The sequence below is a fragment of the Canis lupus genome, chromosome 14, assembly GCF_048164855.1.
Source record: "Canis lupus baileyi chromosome 14, mCanLup2.hap1, whole genome shotgun sequence".
NCBI classification, from domain to species: domain Eukaryota; kingdom Metazoa; phylum Chordata; class Mammalia; order Carnivora; family Canidae; genus Canis; species Canis lupus.
The window spans coordinates 37865164-37885142 of record NC_132851.1 but is presented as its reverse complement, the minus strand read 5'-3'; the positions used below and the strand labels follow the sequence as shown (position 1 = coordinate 37885142).

At 53.0% G+C, this 19979-nt stretch overlaps 1 protein-coding gene across 4 annotated transcripts in view; it reads left to right on the top strand.

Moving 5' to 3' along the window:
* LOC140603916 (maestro heat-like repeat family member 5) overlaps positions 1 to 19979 on the top strand; it is a 72717-nt gene that overhangs the window by 8751 nt on the left and 43987 nt on the right. For all 4 annotated transcript variants that reach the window (XM_072774688.1, XM_072774687.1, XM_072774689.1 and 1 more), the window contains exons 2-6: positions 1032 to 1213; positions 2457 to 2602; positions 3389 to 3517; positions 8006 to 8165; positions 9514 to 9566. In XM_072774688.1, the coding sequence (XP_072630789.1) occupies positions 1032 to 1213; positions 2457 to 2602; positions 3389 to 3517; positions 8006 to 8165; positions 9514 to 9566 (670 nt within the window). The remainder of the gene's footprint in view (positions 1 to 1031; positions 1214 to 2456; positions 2603 to 3388; positions 3518 to 8005; positions 8166 to 9513; positions 9567 to 19979) is intronic.

Genomic DNA, 19979 nt, shown 5'->3' with positions numbered 1-19979 from the left:
TGAAGATGATGAAAACAACACCAGGGCTTCCCTCCAAGATGGAACAACAAGGACTAGATCCCCCCTCCTGCCTTAAATGACTCAAAAATTGAGAAAAAAATATACAAACCCACTAATATCAAACATTAGATATCCTTATGTCCTTATTATATCCTTAACAGCTAGAAAGGACACACCATGACTGTGGTCAGTACTTGGGAACCAGGAACTGAGAGTGAACAAGAAATGAGGTCCCAGAGTGTAGAGTAGAACCCAATCCTGCCAGGAGGATCCAAGAAGTTGTCACCACCCCCTAAATGAAGAATGCCTCCTTTTTTGGACCACTTTGGCAATGGGCACAGTCTGAGGGATTCCTATCCCCATATTTGCAGAAGAAGAGGAGGGGAAGCAGAAGTAGGAAGAAACCAGTTTCAAGGAGCAGATGTCATTTCCTTGTCCCTGCCACATAGTTCTTCTCAGTGTCTCCATCACACACATGTAATTGTTCTCAAGGACCAGGCTGGTGGACTGTGGAGCACAGATGGAGTTATGGTCCAGTGGATCCATTTTCATGGCTCCTGCTCCCACAACTCTTGGATCTCCCTCAAAGGCTCCTCAGTGACATCTGAGTAGCCAGGGCAGTCTCATGTGTGGCCCTGAAAAGACAGGCTCCTCCAGGTCAGTGCAAGAGCTAGAGCTGGGGATGCCATACCTGGAGCCCTCCTGGTCCTGCCAGCCACGTCTATGCCACCAGCCCTTGCTGGGAAGCCAGGCCTCTCCAGGCCCACAGGCAATGCTGCCTACTTACCGGCATCCCCCTCTCCAGGCCCACAGGCAATGCTGCCTACTTAATGGCATCCCCTCCAGACTCCCTCTTTACTCTCCCCCCCTTGGAATTCAGCCAGACTATTAAATAGAAGGACAGACACACCAAAGCATGTTACCAAGCCTGATCCTGACCAACATGGCTCTCAGTGTCTACTGGACTTGCATTCATGAATGCACACAAAGGTGCCCAGATATGTACACCCTGGACTTCTTTTCCATTTCAGAATCTCCTCCCCTATCTCCAGATCCATGAAGGACCTGTCTTGTATGAAGGTACCTCAGGACCCTGCTCACAGGGACAAACAGGCACACCCCACCACCATTCTTCTCTGCAAGTCACGGAGCAGCCAGGCTGCTCTGATGCCCAAGGAGCACAAGATGTTCATGGAGGAAGCCTACAATGCAGGTGATCACCAGCCCTGGGACTCTGCAAGGTAGAGATGGGTGGTCAATAACAGACTCCATCAGGTCCCTCCACTCAAAAAAGTCCTGGGGAATGAGGGCCAGAGGGAATCTACCACCCCCTACCCCACCCCGAGACCTTATAGATGTCAAGGACCTTGTAGACATAATGAGGCTTTCAGCAATGAACCCTATACAACCTCTTTGGCCTCTTCATGCCTCCTGAGGCACCATCCAAAGCCCCAAAATTCCCTCCCTCACACCTCATCTTTCACTTTCTTACCACACCTCTTCACACCTTAGGACCTCAACCTAGGCCTGACCCTCTCACAGGAATGCTGTTCCCCTCATTCAAAGGATGACTTGCCTTCATCCTTCTAGGCAAAGTTAAATTGCCACCTCCTCTGAGTAGCCAGTCCTGAATGGCCATCTTTTTTGGGATGTATTGCCCCTCCCCTCTCTGTGTGCCCAGGGCCTTCTATACAACTACAGAACCAAATCCACTGATACTGGGTAGGGCTCCCATGGCTGAAGGCTCCCTCAGAACTGAGCTGGGTCCTGACTCCTCTTTGAGGCCTCATTCACAGTGCTATGACCACAGAGAAGGAACATCATTGAATGTTGAATGACTAAATGGAGGGTGAAGAGGTGAAGGAATGGATAGATGGAGGGACAGAGGGATGGATGGCTAATTTGAGTGGATGAGTGATGGATGGATGGATAGATGGATAAATTTATGAATGGGTGGGTGGATGGACAGGTGGGTAGATAAATTTATGAGCATATGATGGACAGCTAGATGCATTTATTACTGCATGGATTGGTGCGTGAGTGTAAGGATGGACAGAGAAGTGAATGAATAGATGAAATGATGTACAAACAGACATATGGAGGAATGTGTGGGTGGATGGACAAATGGATCAATGGATAGGTAGATGATAGATGATTGGATGAATGGAGGCATGAAAAAGTGGTATAATCAACAAATGGATAGAAATATACATGGGTATATAAGGGTGTGAAACCTGCATGCATTCCTGCTTCCTACCCTATCTCGAACTCCAGGAGGACTGTTTGGATAGTTAGGTGGCCCAGGAATTCCCACTGTGTATGGTTCTTTAGTCCTCATTTTCAGAACACTATTTCCCATTCCTTGGCCCTACCCCCTCCCTGCTCACCTGTCCCTGCTGGCACAATATAACCTTCCCACAGCACTTCCACCCCACACCTTTTTCCATCTCCTTTAGCCATTTGCTTCAAGATGCTCCGTGACCTGAATGGGTCAGATCCCCTCCATCTGAAGTACATCATCAAGAAGATCAAAGGCATGGCTTACAGAGCCCCCAACCTGGTGCTGGAAACCATCCATGACTACTTGGTAGACAATCCAGAGGTGGGAGCTGCTTGGGCCATTGGAGGGTCTGCATGGGGAGTAGTGGGGAGGGCCAGACCTCAAGGCTGGTTCAAATCTTGGCTCTTTGGTGCTGCTAAATTATTTGAGGCAAGTTTATCTCCTCATATGTCCAATGAGCTAAATGGGGAGGAAGGAAGGTGGGCCATCCTCAGAATAGTCTCATGATATAGATGTTATGATCCCCATAGATAAGAAAACAGACTTAGGAAAGGAAAGTGATCTGCCTAAAGTCACAGAGTGATTAAGTGGCAGAGAGGGATGGATAGATGGTTAGATGGATAGGTGGATGGGTGGATGGATGGATGGATGGATGGATGGGGATGGGTGGATGGATGGATAGATGGGGGTGGATGGTTGAATAGATGGATAGATGGTTGGATGGTGGATGGGTGGGTGGGTGGATGGGTGGATGGATGGATAGGTTGATAGATGGATGGATAATTAGGGGGAAGATATGATTAAGTTTTAATGAATGGGTGAATGAATGAATGAACTGACTATAGAGGCAAAATGTTTTTAAAATCCCATAACAGTTCCTGAAGGTAGAGACAAACTTTTATTCATCTGTCTCTGTAGAACCTAGTTCAGGGCCTGCTCATAATAAATATTCACTAAATGATTATTGGACAAATGGCCAAGTGCATCCACTGGGGCCCTCCCCCTCTGGCTTCCTTGGCCTCCTCAGCCTCCCCACACTGGCAGCCAACTCCCCGTGTGACCAGACCCAGTCTGTCCCTGAGCCTCTGCCCACTTTGCCACCCACAGATCTCCTCCCGGCACAAGTTCCGGCTTTTCCACGTCCTGGAGGCAGTCATTGAAGCCAGCAACTCCCTGGAAGAGGCCTGGCAGAAATCATTCATGCAGCTGGCCCTGGAGAACATGACCAAGTCCACGGTATGCCTCCCATCCCAGAAAATAGGCCACTTCTGGGAATACAGGCTGCTGCCCCCAGCATCCAAATAATGCTGGGGATGGTCAGCCCTATGGTTGACCAAGTGATTTCTGTCCATTTCATTTTCTTACCACCAGCCTTTTCAGAGGGACAACCTCATGCACCCATTTTACAGTTGAGAAAGGTGAGATTCGGAAAGCTCATGGCTTGTCTGGGTCTACTGGCCCCGAAAGTAGAAGAGCCAAATGTCAGCTGGAGCATAAAGCCCTCTCCCAGAGGTCCCAGCCCTGAGATGGGCCCTGGGTGCCCCCACCACCACCTGTCCTACTGTGGATGCTTCCCACACCCAGGCTCTGGAAGCCCTCCTGCAAGTCCCACCCATTCTCCAGGCTTAACTCAACCTCCACTGCCACCTCCTGGTCTCGCCTGCTGGAGACTTCAGTTTGGTCCCGAACCGCACCAGCCCTACCTACCCCAGGCCTGGCCATGGCCTTGGCTGACTTCAGCTCCAGGGACTTGGGGGCTGGTGGCTCTTCCTTAGACCAGCCCAGGACTGCCCCAAAGTGGACGTGACTCGTCACTGAGGCCCACCATCACAGGCCCGAGTCTTGGCACCCCACAAAGCGGGAACAGGTCTTTATGACCCCTGTTTACAGATGGAGGGAGGCTCGGCGGTCTAGGAGACTTGCCTGCAGCAGTTACCTGGCCGGTAAATGGCCGGCGTGACCAGCCTCCACGCTCCCTGCAGAGAAGCCTGCGGACCCTTCCCAGTGTGGGAGTCAGGGAAAAACAAAGAACAAAGTCCATAGCCCATGTATGTGTGTTCTAAAATTCTGTCCTTTTTTTTAAATTTAAGTCATTGTGTGAAGCATGTCAGGCATATCTTTAAAATGTAAGGCACCTATGTATAGTCAACAGAGCAGTGCTAATACCGGGGCACGGGGCACGCAGGCTGTCCTTGGCTGCAAAGCTAGCGGAGCCCACCAGTGTCCAGGCGCCAGCCTGGCTCAGCCTCCCTGAGAGTGGACAAGAGCCTCTCCGAGGCTGAGCCGGCTTCTGTGCACGCCGCCGCCCACCGCCAGCTCTCCAGCGTGGGTCGGGCACTTCAGCAGGCACCGCGAGCTGGCCCAGGGCTCACGGGAGACAGCAGGCACCTCATCGCCCAGGTCCCGGCCAGCCCAGCCTGTCTGCAGGCGTCTTGGTGTCCAAAGCTCAGCCTAGGGCCCCCGTAGCCCTTGGCAGCCGAGGACAGCGTCCCGGATACCCCAAACCTTCCTCTTTCCTGGCCTGCTCTCTCCCTTTGAGGACACACACACACACGCGCGCGCACACACAGCAGCTTCCTGAAAAAGGTGTTTGGGAAGTACAGGTGGCCAACAGGCATTTCTGGAAATCTCTCTGTTGTTTCACTCCGGACTCTGTGTTGGAGATCGTGGACAGAAACATCTGAAATGAAGTCAGGACTGTCGGGGTGGCAGCAGAGGCCACCAGGGACGTTGGTCTCCTGCACGCCCACCCCTGGATGAGGGTGAACTTGAGGCCGTGCGAACCACAAACGGCCACGTCGTGTTGCGTTTCCCAGAGTGAGGCTTGTTTCGCTGAGCACCGCCCCGGCGACCAGCAGAGGGACCTATCCAGTGGGGACCAACCTGAATCAGTTTTGCCTCCGCCAATCGTAGTCCTTTCAAACGGCTTCCATAATAAGCCTGTGGTTTCTGCCTTTATAAACTCTTTCTCTGAGCCCCTGGGCGGCTCCATCGGCTCAGGTCATGACGCCGGGGTCCTGGGATGAGCCCCACTCGGGCTCCCTGCTGAGCCTGCTTCCCCCTCTCCCTCTGCCTGCAGCTCCCCCTGCTTGTGCGCACTATCTCTGTCAGATAAATAAATAAAATCTTTGGAAAATGAAGAGAATCTCTCTCTCCTCCCCTCTCCCAGCACATTTCCATTGCCTGCTGGATCTGTGTCTCCCAGATCAGAATTCCCCAAAGGCCCCAAATACACTTTTCGTTGGCTTTGCAGGTCAGTTCTTTCCTGTTTGACGAGATCATTGTCACGTTGGCGATAATGTCCCACTGCCCTGGGTGTGGCCAGAGACTTCAGAGCCATCCTGGACGTTAGACCTTCGTCCCTCCCGCGGGCCGGCCTGCAGCACCTTCCTGTGTCTGCGGCTCCCAAGGGCGCCTTGCTCCGCGTCTGTCCCTAGCCACCATGCCTTCTGGCCCTGCCTCCTGCTATCTGGCTGCTTGGGCCCCTTGCTTCTGGAACATTCCTCCCATACTTCGCTGATGGTCTGGCCCCCTGGGTTTCTCTGTCCTCGTCCCCCCGAGGCTTCAGAGACACTTAACACACAGGCATGGGGTGTGGGGTGCTCGGCGGTCTCCCCTACTCTCCCCTGGTCTCCCCCCAACCAGCTCCCTGTCCTCTGTTCAGCTCTCTGAAGACTCATAGTCTTGCGGACCTCCCGTGGCATTTCCAGCTCGGGCCCCTGGTGCCTCCAACTCTCTCGTGATCTTGGTTTTCACCTCCAGAATGTTCCTTTTCGCATTAAGCAGTTTATAGCATTCGTGGCTGCAATACCTCCTCTTATCTCTCGGGATGTTCAACACACAGCTTTGCTCGAAGTTTTTATCTCTGTTTGGCCTGCGTTTCCTCTGAGGAGCTGTTTTCTGGTTTTGTCGGGTGTGTAGTGCCGGTTTTCGTCTCCCACACCCGAGGCTTCTGCAGCGTGGCTGTCTGCCCGGGGTTCGCGCCGACGGGGAGCTCGGAGCACCCGGGCGGGGTGGGGGGGCCGGGGTCCGCTGCCGCCTGCCACCCTTGCTCACCTCCGTGTCTCCCATCCCGGGCCGCCCAGAGTTCCCAGGGAAGACCTTGCCACAGCGCCAGCTGGAGGCGGAGGCCCCGGGGCAACACCTTGGACGCCTGACCTCCCACCACAGGCCCGCAGCTGCCCCCTCGGGGGACCAAGCCTCCGGACTTCACTGGACCTTCCAGGTGCACGGAGTGGGCACAGCATCCGGGCACCTGGCTCCTTCCTAAACCTCCGAACCCCCCCCCAGGCCCTCTGGGTGCAGAGGGGTGGGAGACGCGCCCCCCGGGAGTCCTGCCGGCAGTGACAGGGCCAGCACCTGGGCCCATGCTCAGCCCCACCACCTGTCACTCCCCGTCTCTCCAGCTCCCAGGCCGTGGCTGCTGTCGTCCTTTGTAAATCATCTCCTAAATGTCGTTTTGCTGAGGTTGTTTGTTTGTTTGCTTGTTTCTTTGTTTGTTTTGAGGTGTTTGAAAGAGCAAAATCTGGTGCCTGGGGGGTTCAGTCAGTGAAGCATCTGCCTTCAGCGGGGGTCATATCCCAGGGTCCTGGGATCGAATCCCGCGTGGGGCTCCCTGTTCAGCGCAGAGTCTGCTTTCTCCTCCCCTACTCTTTTTTTTTTTTTAAGATTTTATTTATTTATTCATGATAGTCACACAGAGAGAGAGAGAGAGGCAGAGACACAGGCAGAGGGAGAAGCAGGCTCCATGCGCAGGGAGCCCGACGTGGGACTCGATCCCGGGTCTCCAGGATCGCGAAAGGCAGGCGCTAAACCGCTGCGCCACCCAGGGATCCTCTCTCCTCCCCTACTCTTGTGCTCTCACTCGCTGGACTGTGTGCACTCTCTCTCCCTCCTTCTCAAATAAATAAAGAAAATCTTTAAACAGAGAAGAGCAAAATCGGCTTCAATGCACCATCCGAATGCGAAGCCCTAGTATGGAAACTTGCAGTGAATTACCAACGACAGAATGATTTCGTATGAGGAGTCACAGCATCACAGCATCACAGGGCCTTCAGGGACCACAGGCCCCTCACTTTCAGATGCCACCAAACACAGAGCGGACCCCTGGCCTCAGCCCGACGACGACCGTGTGGCACCCCCCTCACACCCGCAGCCACGGAATCACCTGATGGTTCTTACTAAGAATCAGAGAAAAGAGGAAGCCAAACTTCGCCAGACTATGGTGGGCCTGTGGCCCCTGGCACCTGACACTCTGGCTCCTCGGGACACAGAAGTCCACGCAGGAGCATCAGCTGTGGCTCTGGATTCCTGGTCATAAAGAATGAAAGGCTATGACATTGCCCTGAGCTGCCAGGAGCTCAGGAAAAGAAGTGGTGCTGACGGGAGCCTTCGGGGCGCATCTCCGGAGCGAGGGCCTCCGGGCAGCCTTTAAAACTGGACTAGATCTGGGGAGACAGGCGGGCGGGAGCAGCGTTCCAGGCTCAGCAGCAGGAAGCGTAGGAGGAGCAGGGGTGCAGCAGGGGTACTGAGAGTCACGGGAAGCCCTGAGCCCCGGGGGAGCCTGCGCTTCAGCTGGCACCTGTGTGCCGGGCTAGCTTGGCCGCGGCTTCCCAGCCCACCTTGGGTGGACACTAGCAGCCCCGTCTACCAAACCGACCCCGCGTGTGAGATGCCAGAGCTTGCTCCGAGCGCCCACTCTTCCTTTTCGCCTCCCGCCTCCAGGAGCTGGAGGAGGTGTACCAGGACGCAGCCAGCGACGTGCTGCTGGCCATCTGTAGGCACTCATGGCGCATGGTGGCCCAGCACCTGGAGACCGAGGTCCTGACGGGAGTCTTCCCTCACCGCAGCCTCCTCTACGTGATGGGCATCCTGACCTCGAATGGTATGTCCTGCCCGAGGGGCCTGAGGCACCCCCAGCCTGCCCTGGGCCGGCTTCTATCCCCGGACTCCCAGGGGCAGCAGGGTTTGGGGAGGAAGACATCACAGGGAAAGATGCAGAAGGGGGCTAGGTGGGACGCACGCAGGGCCAGACTCCAGCCACATGACAGGCAGGCCTGTCCATGCCAGAGCACCCCCACGGCTCCCACCCCACGGCCAGCCTGGGCCACGTCGGGACCCCCATGAAAGGAGACCGCCAGCCACCCAGCCGCATGTCACAGGCCTGGGGTGTCCAGCTTCCAGTGCCTCTAGAGCAGCCACTGCCACTGAGCCGGGGGAAGGGCCGCCCTGGACACCCAGGGGGTGGCTGAGGACCTTGAGGGAGGACCTATAGGGAGGGGCCTTGCCGGGAAGAGTGTTTAGCGAAGGCAAAACAAGCAGCTCTGACTGAGCACCTGCCCTGTGCCGGGCTCCAGGCTCCGGGCCTCAGGAGCTCACGGCCTCCAGAGGGAGTCAGGAACCAGCTTTCGTTCACTGCTCCCAAGCGTGAGCCAAGCACACTGCTGTCCCCAGAAGGCACTGGGCCACTCTAGTGACCTCAGGGAGGGCTTCCTGAAGGAGAAGGCAGCCACGTGGGAGCCACGTCTCGAGGAACATGTAGGAGTTTGAGGAGGGAATGGTGCGGATCCCCTGCAGGACCTCAGCAAGGGGTTGGGGGTGGTTGAAGGAAATGGATGTAGGGAGCTCGCCCATCTAGAGGGGGGCCCGGCCCAGCGGGGGAAACCTCAAAGGCTGAGCCTGGGAGTTTGGCTCCGAGGCCGGGAGGAGGCAGGCCCGGGCTTAACTGGACTTCGTACACCCTTCCCAGGACTGGCAAGCTGGGTGGAGGTCCCTCTGTGCCCGGATGAGCTCTGAGACTCCCAGGGTCATCCCCAAAGCAGCTGCCCTCTGAGCTTGAGTTTCCAACGTCCCATAAAAGCTTTCTATTCTCACAGCACACCACTCTCCAGGCCCTATTTCTCCACCCTCCAGAGGATTCTAGAACATTTTAGCACATTCCCAATGGCCAGGCCCAGAGGGACGACCCCTCCATTCCCCATCGGTGAGCTGAGGCCCCGAAAGGCAGCATGTCTTGCCTGAGGTCACACAGCAAGGGTGGCAGGGCCACAACCCCATCCAGACCTCGAGCCCAAGCTCAGCCCACCCCCCTCCACAAAGCCAGGACAAGCAGAGGCAGGACGGTGCCACCCTGACTCAGTCCAGTCCCTAAGGGCTGGGGGACAAGGAGCCAGAGCTCCAGCCCCAGTGCAGACATCAGACTTGACCTCCACTGATGCCCTTCTGTCCCGCAGAGGCCATCTTCAATGAGGGAGAGAAGGCATGCTGGGAAGAGCAGCTGGCCCAGGTAGGGAGGAGCCCAGCCACTGGGGCCTCCTGTGGGGACGATGGTGGCAACAGTGGAGCAGGACACCTGCCGGCCCTGGGAGGAGGGGTGGGGAGGGGAAGGAGGGAGAAGCTTCACTGTCACGGATGAGCAAACAGGCCTGGAGGGGAAGTGACCCATGGAGGAGCTGGGTGTTGAAACTTGGTCTCTGGATGCCTGGCCCAGAGCAGGTGTCCAGCCAGACAAGGCCCTTCCTCCTCATCCTGGGTGCTGGACACACAGTCTCGGGCCCAGAGAGCACACAGAAACCCTGAGACCCGGCTGGGAGGAAGCAGGCCAGAGTGGACGGAGCCGCCACAACCGAAGCATGGTGTCCTGCAGGTGCCCTCTGACCACACGCCCGCCTGAGGGGCTCCTGTGCTGGGGGAATGGACATGGGCCCCCTGACGTACCTGGGTTCGAGTCCAGATTCAACCAACCACAGCTGTGTGACGTGGGTGGCCTGCTTTGCCTCTCTGTTCCTTAGTTTCATCAGTCCAGTAGGGATATAAAATACCTGGTTCCAATGTTTGTTGTGAGGACTATAGGATGCAACCCACGCAAAGTGCTTCTCACTGCTCCCAATACACGGGAAGCCCTTGTTAAATACTAGTTATACTTTCAGTTACTAACAACAGTAACCCCAGAACAGCTGTAACAAGTGGCATCTGGTAGAAATGATACCAGGGTGGCAGAAATACGGGTAATTGATAGAAAAATAAGACAGAAAATCACTAAAGATAAAGAAGTCTTGAACAACATAATTAACAAAATTGATCTAATTGACGTTTCTTTCAAATGTAAATAGAATATTTACAGAGACAGGTCGTTTGCTGGGCACTATATCAAATTTCAATACGTTTAAAAAGTCTGAAATCAAACAGAGTACATTCTCTGACCAGAATGTAAATCAGAGATCAATAGCAAAAATGTAACTGGAAAAAATATCCAAATATTTGGAAATTAGACAATACACCTTTAAATTATCTGTGGGTCAAAGAAGTCACAAGAGAAAGTAGAAAGTACTTTGAACTGAACACTTATGAAAACACAGCATATGAGAATTTGTGAGTTTCGACATAAAGCAACCTCAGAAGAAAATTTATGTTTTAATGCCAATATTAGAAAAAAGGGTATAAATCTATTATCTAAAACGCTCTCCCAAGGGTGGAAATTAAACCCAAAGTAAGAAGGAAGGAAATGAGAAAATCGAGAGTACAAATCAGAGAAATTTTTTAAAGTGACAAATAATAAACCCAACAGTAAGTTATTTAAAAAGGTTGATAAAATGATAAGCTCTTTGACAGCTTGATCAAAGAAATTAAAAACACAAGATCCCGTTCTCAGAATAGCAGGATTATCGCTGCACATCCATTAGACATGGGACAGCAATAACAAAATATGATTCCAATAAACTAAGCAATTTATATTGAATAGACAAAGTCCTTGAAAAATACAAACTATCAAACTAACACAAGAAGAAACAGAAAATCTGAGTAGTCTAGTATCAGAGAAATTGGAATCATAATTATAAACCTTCTCACAAAGCAAACTCCAGACCCAGATACTTCACAGGTTAATTCCATCACATAGTTAAGTAATAACACCATCAATTCTCTACAAATTCTCTCAGAAAAATAGGAGAAGAAGGAACACATCCCATATCAGTTCGTGAGGCCAGCACAACCCAGAAAAGACGTTAGAGGAAAACTATGGACCAACAGCCTTTGTGAAGATGAAGTCAATTCCTTAATAAAATATCTGCAAAATGAATCCAGCAACACAGACAATACCCCATAAGGAAGGGGGTTTACCCCAGGGACACGAGGTCAGTTTAACATGTGAAAAGCAGTAAGTGCGATTCAATACATTAACAGAGCAAAGTCTGGAAATTATGGTCGTCTCAATGAAGGAAAAGCATTTGACAAAAGGCTTCTGATTCCATGCGTGTTTTCCAAGGCCACAAGCGATTCTCCAGTTCTCAGTGGACACTGATCGGGTGTCAATTCAACTCTGACATAACCTGGAGGCGGCATGCGACCCCAAAGGTTGAGGGCTCTGTCCCACAAGATGCCCCCCCTTCAGATGCCAACTGCAAGTCCACCTACCACCTATGCTTTTGACCAACCAGCTACAGATCAGACGTTCCTGTGTCCCCTGCCATGGGTTTGATTCATTTGCTAGAGAGGCTCACAGAATCAGAGAAGCATTTCACTCACTGGATCACTGGTTTATTGTAAGAGGATCCAATGCAGGAGCAGCCAGATGGAAGAGGTGCACAGGGCACGATGTGCAGAAGGGGAGCAGAGCTTCCGTGTGCTCTCTGGATGTGTCACTCTCCCCACACCAGCACCAACCTGGAAGGAAGCTCCTGGACCCCGGTCCCATTGCATGTGATTGGAGTCTTCACTACCAGGCATGACTATGAAATTTTTGGCCAGTGGTAATGAAGTCACCATGCAGCTCCTCTCTCCTCCCTGGAGGTGGGGGGGTTTCCTCCTCATGGTTGGCTCTCCTGACCACCAGCTTCATCTTGTGGTTACCTCCGGGCTTCCAAAGTCCCCACATTAACATGAACTCAGGTGTGGTTGCAAGAGGCTTGAATGAAAGCAAAAGACACCTTAATCTTTCTTATCACTTAGGAAACCCTAAGGGTGTAGGGGCTCCGCTGGAAATGGGATGAAGAGCAAATATATCTCTCCCATGATTAATCACAATATCATGATGATAATGGCCCTGAACAAAGAAGGAGAATGTGGAAACTGCCACCCATGGAGAACCTACACCCTATACTATAGATGACCAACTGAGCCCCGCCCCCCCCCCGGAGTCAGAAAGAGTGCAAACAGTCCACTCCCTGCACTCCTGGTCCAATTTCCCAGACATTTCTAACCAACCAGAAAAGGTGGGAAAGACCTACGGGTTGCAGTGGAAAAAGTAAAACTATCTTTCCCTGCAGACAATGTGATTGCATATGCAGAAAATCTTACAGACGCTTTAAAAACAGTCAATGACTAGTAGAAATTAGCAAGATTTTGAAATACAAGATCAATAAATAGAAGTCTACTGAATGTCTATATACTAGCAACAAACAATTAGAAGATAAAGTTAAAAAAAAAAAAAAGTGACAGGAGTACCTGGGTGGCTCAGTGGTTGAGCATCTACCTTTGGCTCAGGGCATGACCCCAGGGTCCTGGGATCAAGTCCCACATCAGGCTCTCTGCAGGGAGCCTGCTTCTCCTTCTGCCTATGTCTCTCCCTCTCTCTGTCTCTCATGAATAAATAAATAAATAAAATCTTTTTAAAATTCTTAAAAATAAAATAGTGATTTTAAAAACATAAAAGACTCAAAGACACATGTAACAAAATGTGCAAGATCCTCACAAAACATCGTAGAGAGCAATTAAGGAAAGCCTACATGAGAAGAGACACACGATGTTCATGGATAAGAAGATTCAACAACGGTAAGATGTCAATTCTCCCCAAAACCGATTTATAAATTCAGTGTAATACCCAACTACAAAACTTTATATTTTAATTACATTAAAATTTTAAATAAACATTAAAATTTGACATGGAAATTTCAAGGGATCTAGAATGGCCAAAAAAATCTTGAAAGAAGGAGAACATTGCAATAACAGCACCTGACTTCAAGATTTACTGTTGCTTTTTTTTTTTCTAAGATTTTATTTACCTATTCATGAAAGACATGCTGAGAGGCAGAGGAGGAAGGAAGCAGGCTCCCTGCAGGGAGCCCGATGCGGGACTCGATCCCAGGACCCCGGGGTCGGTCACGCCCTGAGCGGAAGGCAGACGCTCAACCACTGAACCACCCAGTTCCCCCAAGATTTACCATTGTTAAAAAAAAATGTGACTAAATGTAAAGATGAAACTGGCTTTATTCAACAATTCATCAATCAGGCACCATCCCATCTGGCAGAGAAGGGAGCTGCAAAGGGCTCTCACCCGGGAGATTTTATAGGCAGAAGAGATGGGGACCAGGAAAGAGCAGGGGTCCGGCAGGGATCTACCGGGCATCTGCCTCACCCTTGCTGATCGGGAGATCCCTGACTGGCCCCAGGTCACAGGCCCGGGGGAGGCGGAAAGTGCAGCCAGGTGAGGTGCTGAGCTGAGGTTTGGTGACTGCGTTTGGGGCCTCTTGCTTCTGTAGTAGCAGCGGCCTCTTGGGCAGCCTGGCAACTTGACGAGAGGTATGGTCCGAAGCCAAGGCATTCATGCCACCCCCACCCCGGCTGTGAGGTTCTGCTGCTTCTGTCCATCCTGTGTGACATCCACAGGCCTGGTGTGTTTGCTAAATCTCTGTGATAGTCACAGGCCAGGACTTGAGGCTCAGTGCTCAAGCCGGTCACTGTCTGTCTTCATTTCTTCTCTGGAGTTCCAGTCTTGGGGAGGTCATTGGCTTGGTGAGCAGTGGCTGGGAACATACATTTTATTTTTAAGATTTTATTTATTTATCTGACAGAGAGAGAGAAAGAAAGCACAAGCAAGGGGAGCAGCAGAGGCAGAGAGAGAAGCAGGCTCTCTGATGAGCAGGGAGCCCGATGCAGGGACTTGACCCCAGGACCCTGAGATCACACCCTGAGCCACCCAGGCTCCCCTGGGAATACACATTTAAAGCCTCAGAGAGAACAGGGTGCAGCAGGGTTGTTGGCTTGTTGCTATGATTATTACGAGCAGGGTAATGCGAAGAAGCTGGCGGGGTGGTCATCAAGGCTCGCATGGTGTCCCCGTGAAGTGGGTGCCTGCATCACTGGAGATGGCGGGAGCTACACCCCAAGGGGGAAACACATTTTCCAGCAGTTTGTTGGTCACCGTGAGGGCCTGGGTCTCGCAGCAGGGGAAGCCTTCAGCCCGTCCGGACAAGAGCATCCAGGAGCAAGGATGTGTCGATAACCCCTGCCAAGAGCTGGTGGACCAAGTCCAGGTGCTCAAAGCGTCTGGAGCGAGGCATTGGAGGCCTCTGGGAACAAGATTAGTCTCCCTGGGATTTGGGTTCGACAGGCCAGACACTGACAGTAGAAGGTTTTTGCAATTTTGTACAAGATCCCCCACCGATGCATATTCATAATTTGAGTCATTTAAAATGCACCACAGTAGATGAGGGAATCTAAAAACCTCCCAAAATGAGGTTTGCCAGGGAGCCAGGAAGAACCAAGTGGCCGTTTCCCAAGACTTCGACCATCCACCGAGTTTGCAAACCGTCGTTGGCCCGCTGTGGTGTCTCGGGTTCAGGAGCAGACGGCTGCCATGTGTCGGGGTGGCAAAGACCTGGCAGCAAGGGGTCATTTTTTGCCAAAGCAGAATGGACTTCAGCCCTTGCGCCACAGCCTTTGCAGATGGTGTAGCTGCCACCTTTCCACGAGGGCAGCCGGGTGCCTCCCAGGCTCAGGCTCAGTCTGTGTCGCGTGAGTCTTGGTAGTGATGCTGGTGATTCCAGAAGGAAGGGAAACAACAGCAGGAAGCTCGTTTACTTGGGGTCCATTTTGATGGAGGTCTCAGAGGACGTAAGGAAACCCCTTTGTCTCCAGAACATCCCCCATCATGGACAACCCTGCAGGCAAAGCTGCTGAGAGTATGATATTACATTTGTCGTCTGGTCACTGAATGCTCTGACGAGGGCCAGGAGCCCTGCTTGAGGGATGGATTCAGTGTGCACCAGGCCCCCCACCCCCGAGCAGCATAAGCAGCTCAGAAGTGTCCTTTCCCGCTCGCCCAAGAGGACCCATCGCATAGTTAGATCAGGATTAGTCACGGGGACATCTCGTAAATCAGGACACAGCATCACACAACATGTGATGACCTCGTCATCATGGGCCCCTCTCCAGGCAGAGGGGACATGACATGGGCAGGGATGACACCGCAGGAGTGTGTCTGATGTCGTTTGGGTGGAGAAAGCAGAAGGATCTCATAGGAGGTGAGTCTGCCGCAGAGAAAGAGTGAGTCAGTTTGGAGTCACGAAACTCGGGACGGTACGTGCAGTTGGCAAATAAGCCTCATTTCCTAGGGTTGCAGCTGCCAGGGCTTCTACTAGCTTGGCAGCCCCAGCGGGGGCCTTTGGGCCGCGGGGTGGACCAGGCGCTGGAACACGCAGTAGGCCACTATTTCCCACCATGCGCACACGAGCATCCTGGGGTTGTCTCTCTCCTGCACAAACAAGGGAAAAGGGTGGAATGATTACGTGGGCCTGAGGTGGCCGGTCCCTGCAGGCCGATTTTAGTCCTATGAAGCTGCTCGTGTTTACCTCCCCCGAGGAGTGCGTTCAAGAGACTGGAATTTTAATAAGTTCGTAGCGCAGAGAAGCCAACGGAGAAAAATGAGGAGCCCATGTTCCGCAAGGAGCCAGCCTCGAAGTACGAAGTATGGGAAACTGCTGCTCAGTCGTGGGCATAGGACGTTCTCTGATTAGCTTAACCCTTCCTGAGGAGAGCTGGAGTCCTCCAGGGCGTGGATTATGACCTAGGAGACGAGCGGTGCCTCGAGATAATTGCAATTTCCCTTTAGACCCTCGATGTCCCTTTGCGGCTGAGCATGGCAGCAAATACTTGGACTCCTCCATGGACATCTTGCTGGGAGCTGAGCGCAGCAGGAGGTTGTCCCTGTACCATAGAGCCCCGATTTCCTGGGGAAGTAGGGATACCTCAATCCTGGGGCACTTGGGACAGATAAGAAGGGGGCCTCAGGGAGGCCTGTCCAGGATTATTGTCAATTTTTCCAAGTCAATGCAAACAGATATTGGCTGTTGGGGTCCAGGGGTGTTGAGAAAGACAACTCTTGGCCGGGGGGAAGAGCAGAGGGAGAGAACCCCAAGGAGACTCCACGCCCAGCACGGAGCCCAACGTGGGGCTCCATCTCATGACCCGGAGATCATGACCTGAGCTGAAATCAAGAGTTGGACGCTCAACCGACGGAGCCCCCCCGGGTGCCCCAGTGTCCACGATTGTGAATAGTGGACCCCCGTGAGTCTGGTGGAACTTGGGACAAAAGGGAATCCGGATTTGGGAACAACTGGGAAACGTAGAACAGCTGTCTTGGTGGCTATCAGTCCGGACCTATGGCCCTCCTGTCCACGAGGGTCCTGGATGGGCAAGATGGCCTGTCCAGGGCTGGTACGGAAGCGATCAGCCCCTGGGCGGTCAGGTCTTTCTCCCGTTGGCGTGAGGCCTCGTTTGAACTCGGGCTTCCGTGGGTATTGAGGCAATTTGGGAAGAAGTGTAGTTGTGTCCGTGTGAATCTTTATAGGCTCTTGACTTCTATTGTCCCAGAGTCGGCATTAGAAGTGGCCCACGGGAACCTCAATTAAATTAAGGGACTTGTGTTGAAATACCTCCTCTTCTATGTCAAGGACAGATTGTAAAGAACATAAAAGGTCCCCATCCGTCAGGAAATTCTAAGGCGAGGTCTCCACTGGAGGCAAAACCTATTAGCCCTTTGAATTCAGAAAGGAGGTCCCCACCGAACAGGTTGGCAGAGGCTGTACCGTACAACAGGAAAAGACCGTGTTCCAGGGAAGGGGCCCCCGGCTGAGACAGGGGCTCCCTCTGCACTCGGCCAGATGCCTTCCCTACGGAAACCCTCCTGGCTCCAGGGATGTGCTGTCCGGGGAGAGCGCGTCCCAGGAGCCCTGGGGTCGATCAGAACGTGGCAAGGCTGCCCACCAATTTAATTTGAGTCCCTCGTGACTGTTTAAGGGAGTGGCTGAGATCAGAGAGCCCCGGGAGCCCCCGCAGGCCTGGGAGGTCCATGTGGGGCCCCGGCTTGGGGGCGGCCCTGGGGACGCTCGAGGTGGTGCCGGCGAGTCCCCGTGGGGCCTGGGGGGACAGCCGCTGTCCGGCCGATTACTGCGGAGATGCCAGGTCTGGAAGGCCCAGGTGCTGCTCTGGGTCCCTGACCTTGACGCCGTGGCCATCAGGCCAACAGGTGGGCGGACTTTGTCCCGTTAGTGGCCTTGCTCCGACGTCCTTCCAGAGTGCGCAGCTGTGGTCCTGAGTTCAAGTCAGACCCCTGGCCTCCCATCCTGTTTTCTGCCTTTCTCTCAATCCACTAATGTCAGGAGATGATCCATGTACAAATAGGGCAGCTGGAACACGTCGGGTGCCCCAGGTTACTGTCTGGAACCCGGAACGCCGGAGGACGGGCCTTCCAGACAGGCTGTAAAGTCTGCCCCTGATGCGTCCGTCGTTGGCACATTCGAGTAAAGACCAACCTCTCAGGAGCCGGGGGAGCTCTAGGAATGGCTTGTGAAAGGTCACCGCTCTCTGCAATCCCTCAGGGGACCCTGGTGAATGTTGGGCACTTAGAAGAGCACCCTCAGGTGACCCCATCCTGCCTCTGTATCCACTTTTGGGCTCCCCAGGGCCCCACCAGCAGGTGCACAGATGACCCAGACCTGGCATCCTGGGGTCACGGCCCCTGGTAAGGACAGGAAATTCTTCAGGAAACTTTTGGGGACCCTCCTTGGGCTTAGGAAATTCTTTGACAATTGTCCTTAGTTTGGCCTTTGACCAAGGAGAAAAAGACGCTGAGGAAGACGACTGAGCCTATAGTTGGTTTCATTTTTAAAGGGAACTGTCAGGTTTAATTCGATCGTTAGTGAAATGGAATAGAGAGGCCAGACGAAAGTTGGTCGAAACAGGCTTTTATTGGGATGCACTCTCGGGTGAGGTTCCGAGGTTCCGCGGCCCGCACGGGAGAGGAGAGCCGGGAAGTTGCCAGCTGGGAAGTTGCGCCCAGGCAAATCGCAGGGGGGTCTATAAAGAGTTTTTGGCGGGAAGATGGGGGCAGGGCGGCATTCCAATTAGGGCAAGGGTTACAGGTCTTTGTGTGCCAAGTTAGGGTAGGGTGGCAAACACCTTATTGGGAGGTTGCTGGCCTGGGGTCGGCCGTTTTGAGGTCCCCAGTCTTGCCAGCCCAACAGGACTGTGTCGGGGATCCCTGGGTGGCTCAGCAGTTTAGCTTGCCTTCAGCCCAGGGCATGACCCCGGGGTTCCCGGATTGAGTCCCACATCGGGCTCCCTGCATGGTGCCTGCTTCTCCCTCTGCCTATGTCTCTCTCTCTCTCTCTCTCTCTCTCTCTCTCTGTCTTTGTCTGTCTCTCTCATGAATGAATAAATAAATAAATAAAATCTTTTTAAAAATAAAGGGAACTGTGTCATAGTCTCTGCAGAGTCAGGAAAGCATGGGGACACAGGTCAAGGAGGAAGGAGCGAGGAGATGGGTCCCGTCAGCCCCACGGTCTTCTTCTAGGCCCCTCTTGTGTCTCTTGCTGTTCATAACCTTCCTGCAACGAATCTCGGCTGCAGCCTTTCTGGGATGGTGAAGCCTTTTGGAAGCTTCTCCAATGCAATTAAACTGGGTCTCCTGTTCCGTTCGTTTAGCCTGGGAAGCCTTGCTCTCCAGTTCCCCTTCAGAAATAAATGATCCTGTCTAATTGGAATCTTTCCCATAATGGCCTTGTGCAAAGTTAGGCTGTTTTTAGTAAGATTTTGCCATTTTCGCAGATTTTTACAGCTCCAAGACCACAGTTTCGAAACAGGAAACAAGCAGGTATGTCAGAAAGCAGGGCCCTTGGTGCCCTGGGGCTTAAGGGTCTCATTCTTTTTGTTCATTTGCCTTTTCTTTTTTAGCTAAGCCTTTGGGGTTCCTCAGAGCCAAAATAATAGCTAAGAGGGATGTGCTGCTGGGTCGGGGATGTGCCTGTTTTCCAGCACACCTCAATGTATGGAAATTTTCTTGAGGTCAGCAGGTGACCCAGTGTCAATCTAACCCATTCTATGACCAACTGACCCCAACACAGGGTTTCTGAGTTAGGTGGCAAACGCTCTAACATTGCTATTTTTTTTAAAGATTGTATTTATTTATTCATGAGAGACACAGAGAGAGAGGCAGAGACACAGGCAGAGGGAGAAGCAGGCTCCCTGCGGGGAGCCCGATGCGGGACTTGATCCCAGGACCCCAGGGATCACGCCCTGAGTCAAAGGTTCAACCACTGAGCCCCCCGGGCGTCCCTCGCTCTAATAGTTTTTAAGTGTTCGACTATGCCCACCAATTCTTGTGGCTCTTTGGGCTTCCGAGAGCCCCGTTAGCAGCAGCCTTTGTCTTCAAAGCAAGATGCACACACACAGGCAGCTTCACCCGGCAGCAGTGACCGGGACCACCAGCAATTCCTGGCCTGGAAGCGGGGGCTGGAGAGTAGACTGGACCAGCAGACCCCAAAACTCAGGTGTGGGGACTGGGCTTTCAAGCAAAAGGGGACTGCAAGTGGGGCACCAGCGAGACCGGAGCTCAGTGCAGAGGGCCGAGCTCAGAGTCTGCAGGGGAGGCCCCCTGCAGCCCTCGAAACACCCTACCCCCACCAGCCTCAAGCTGGAGACAGCC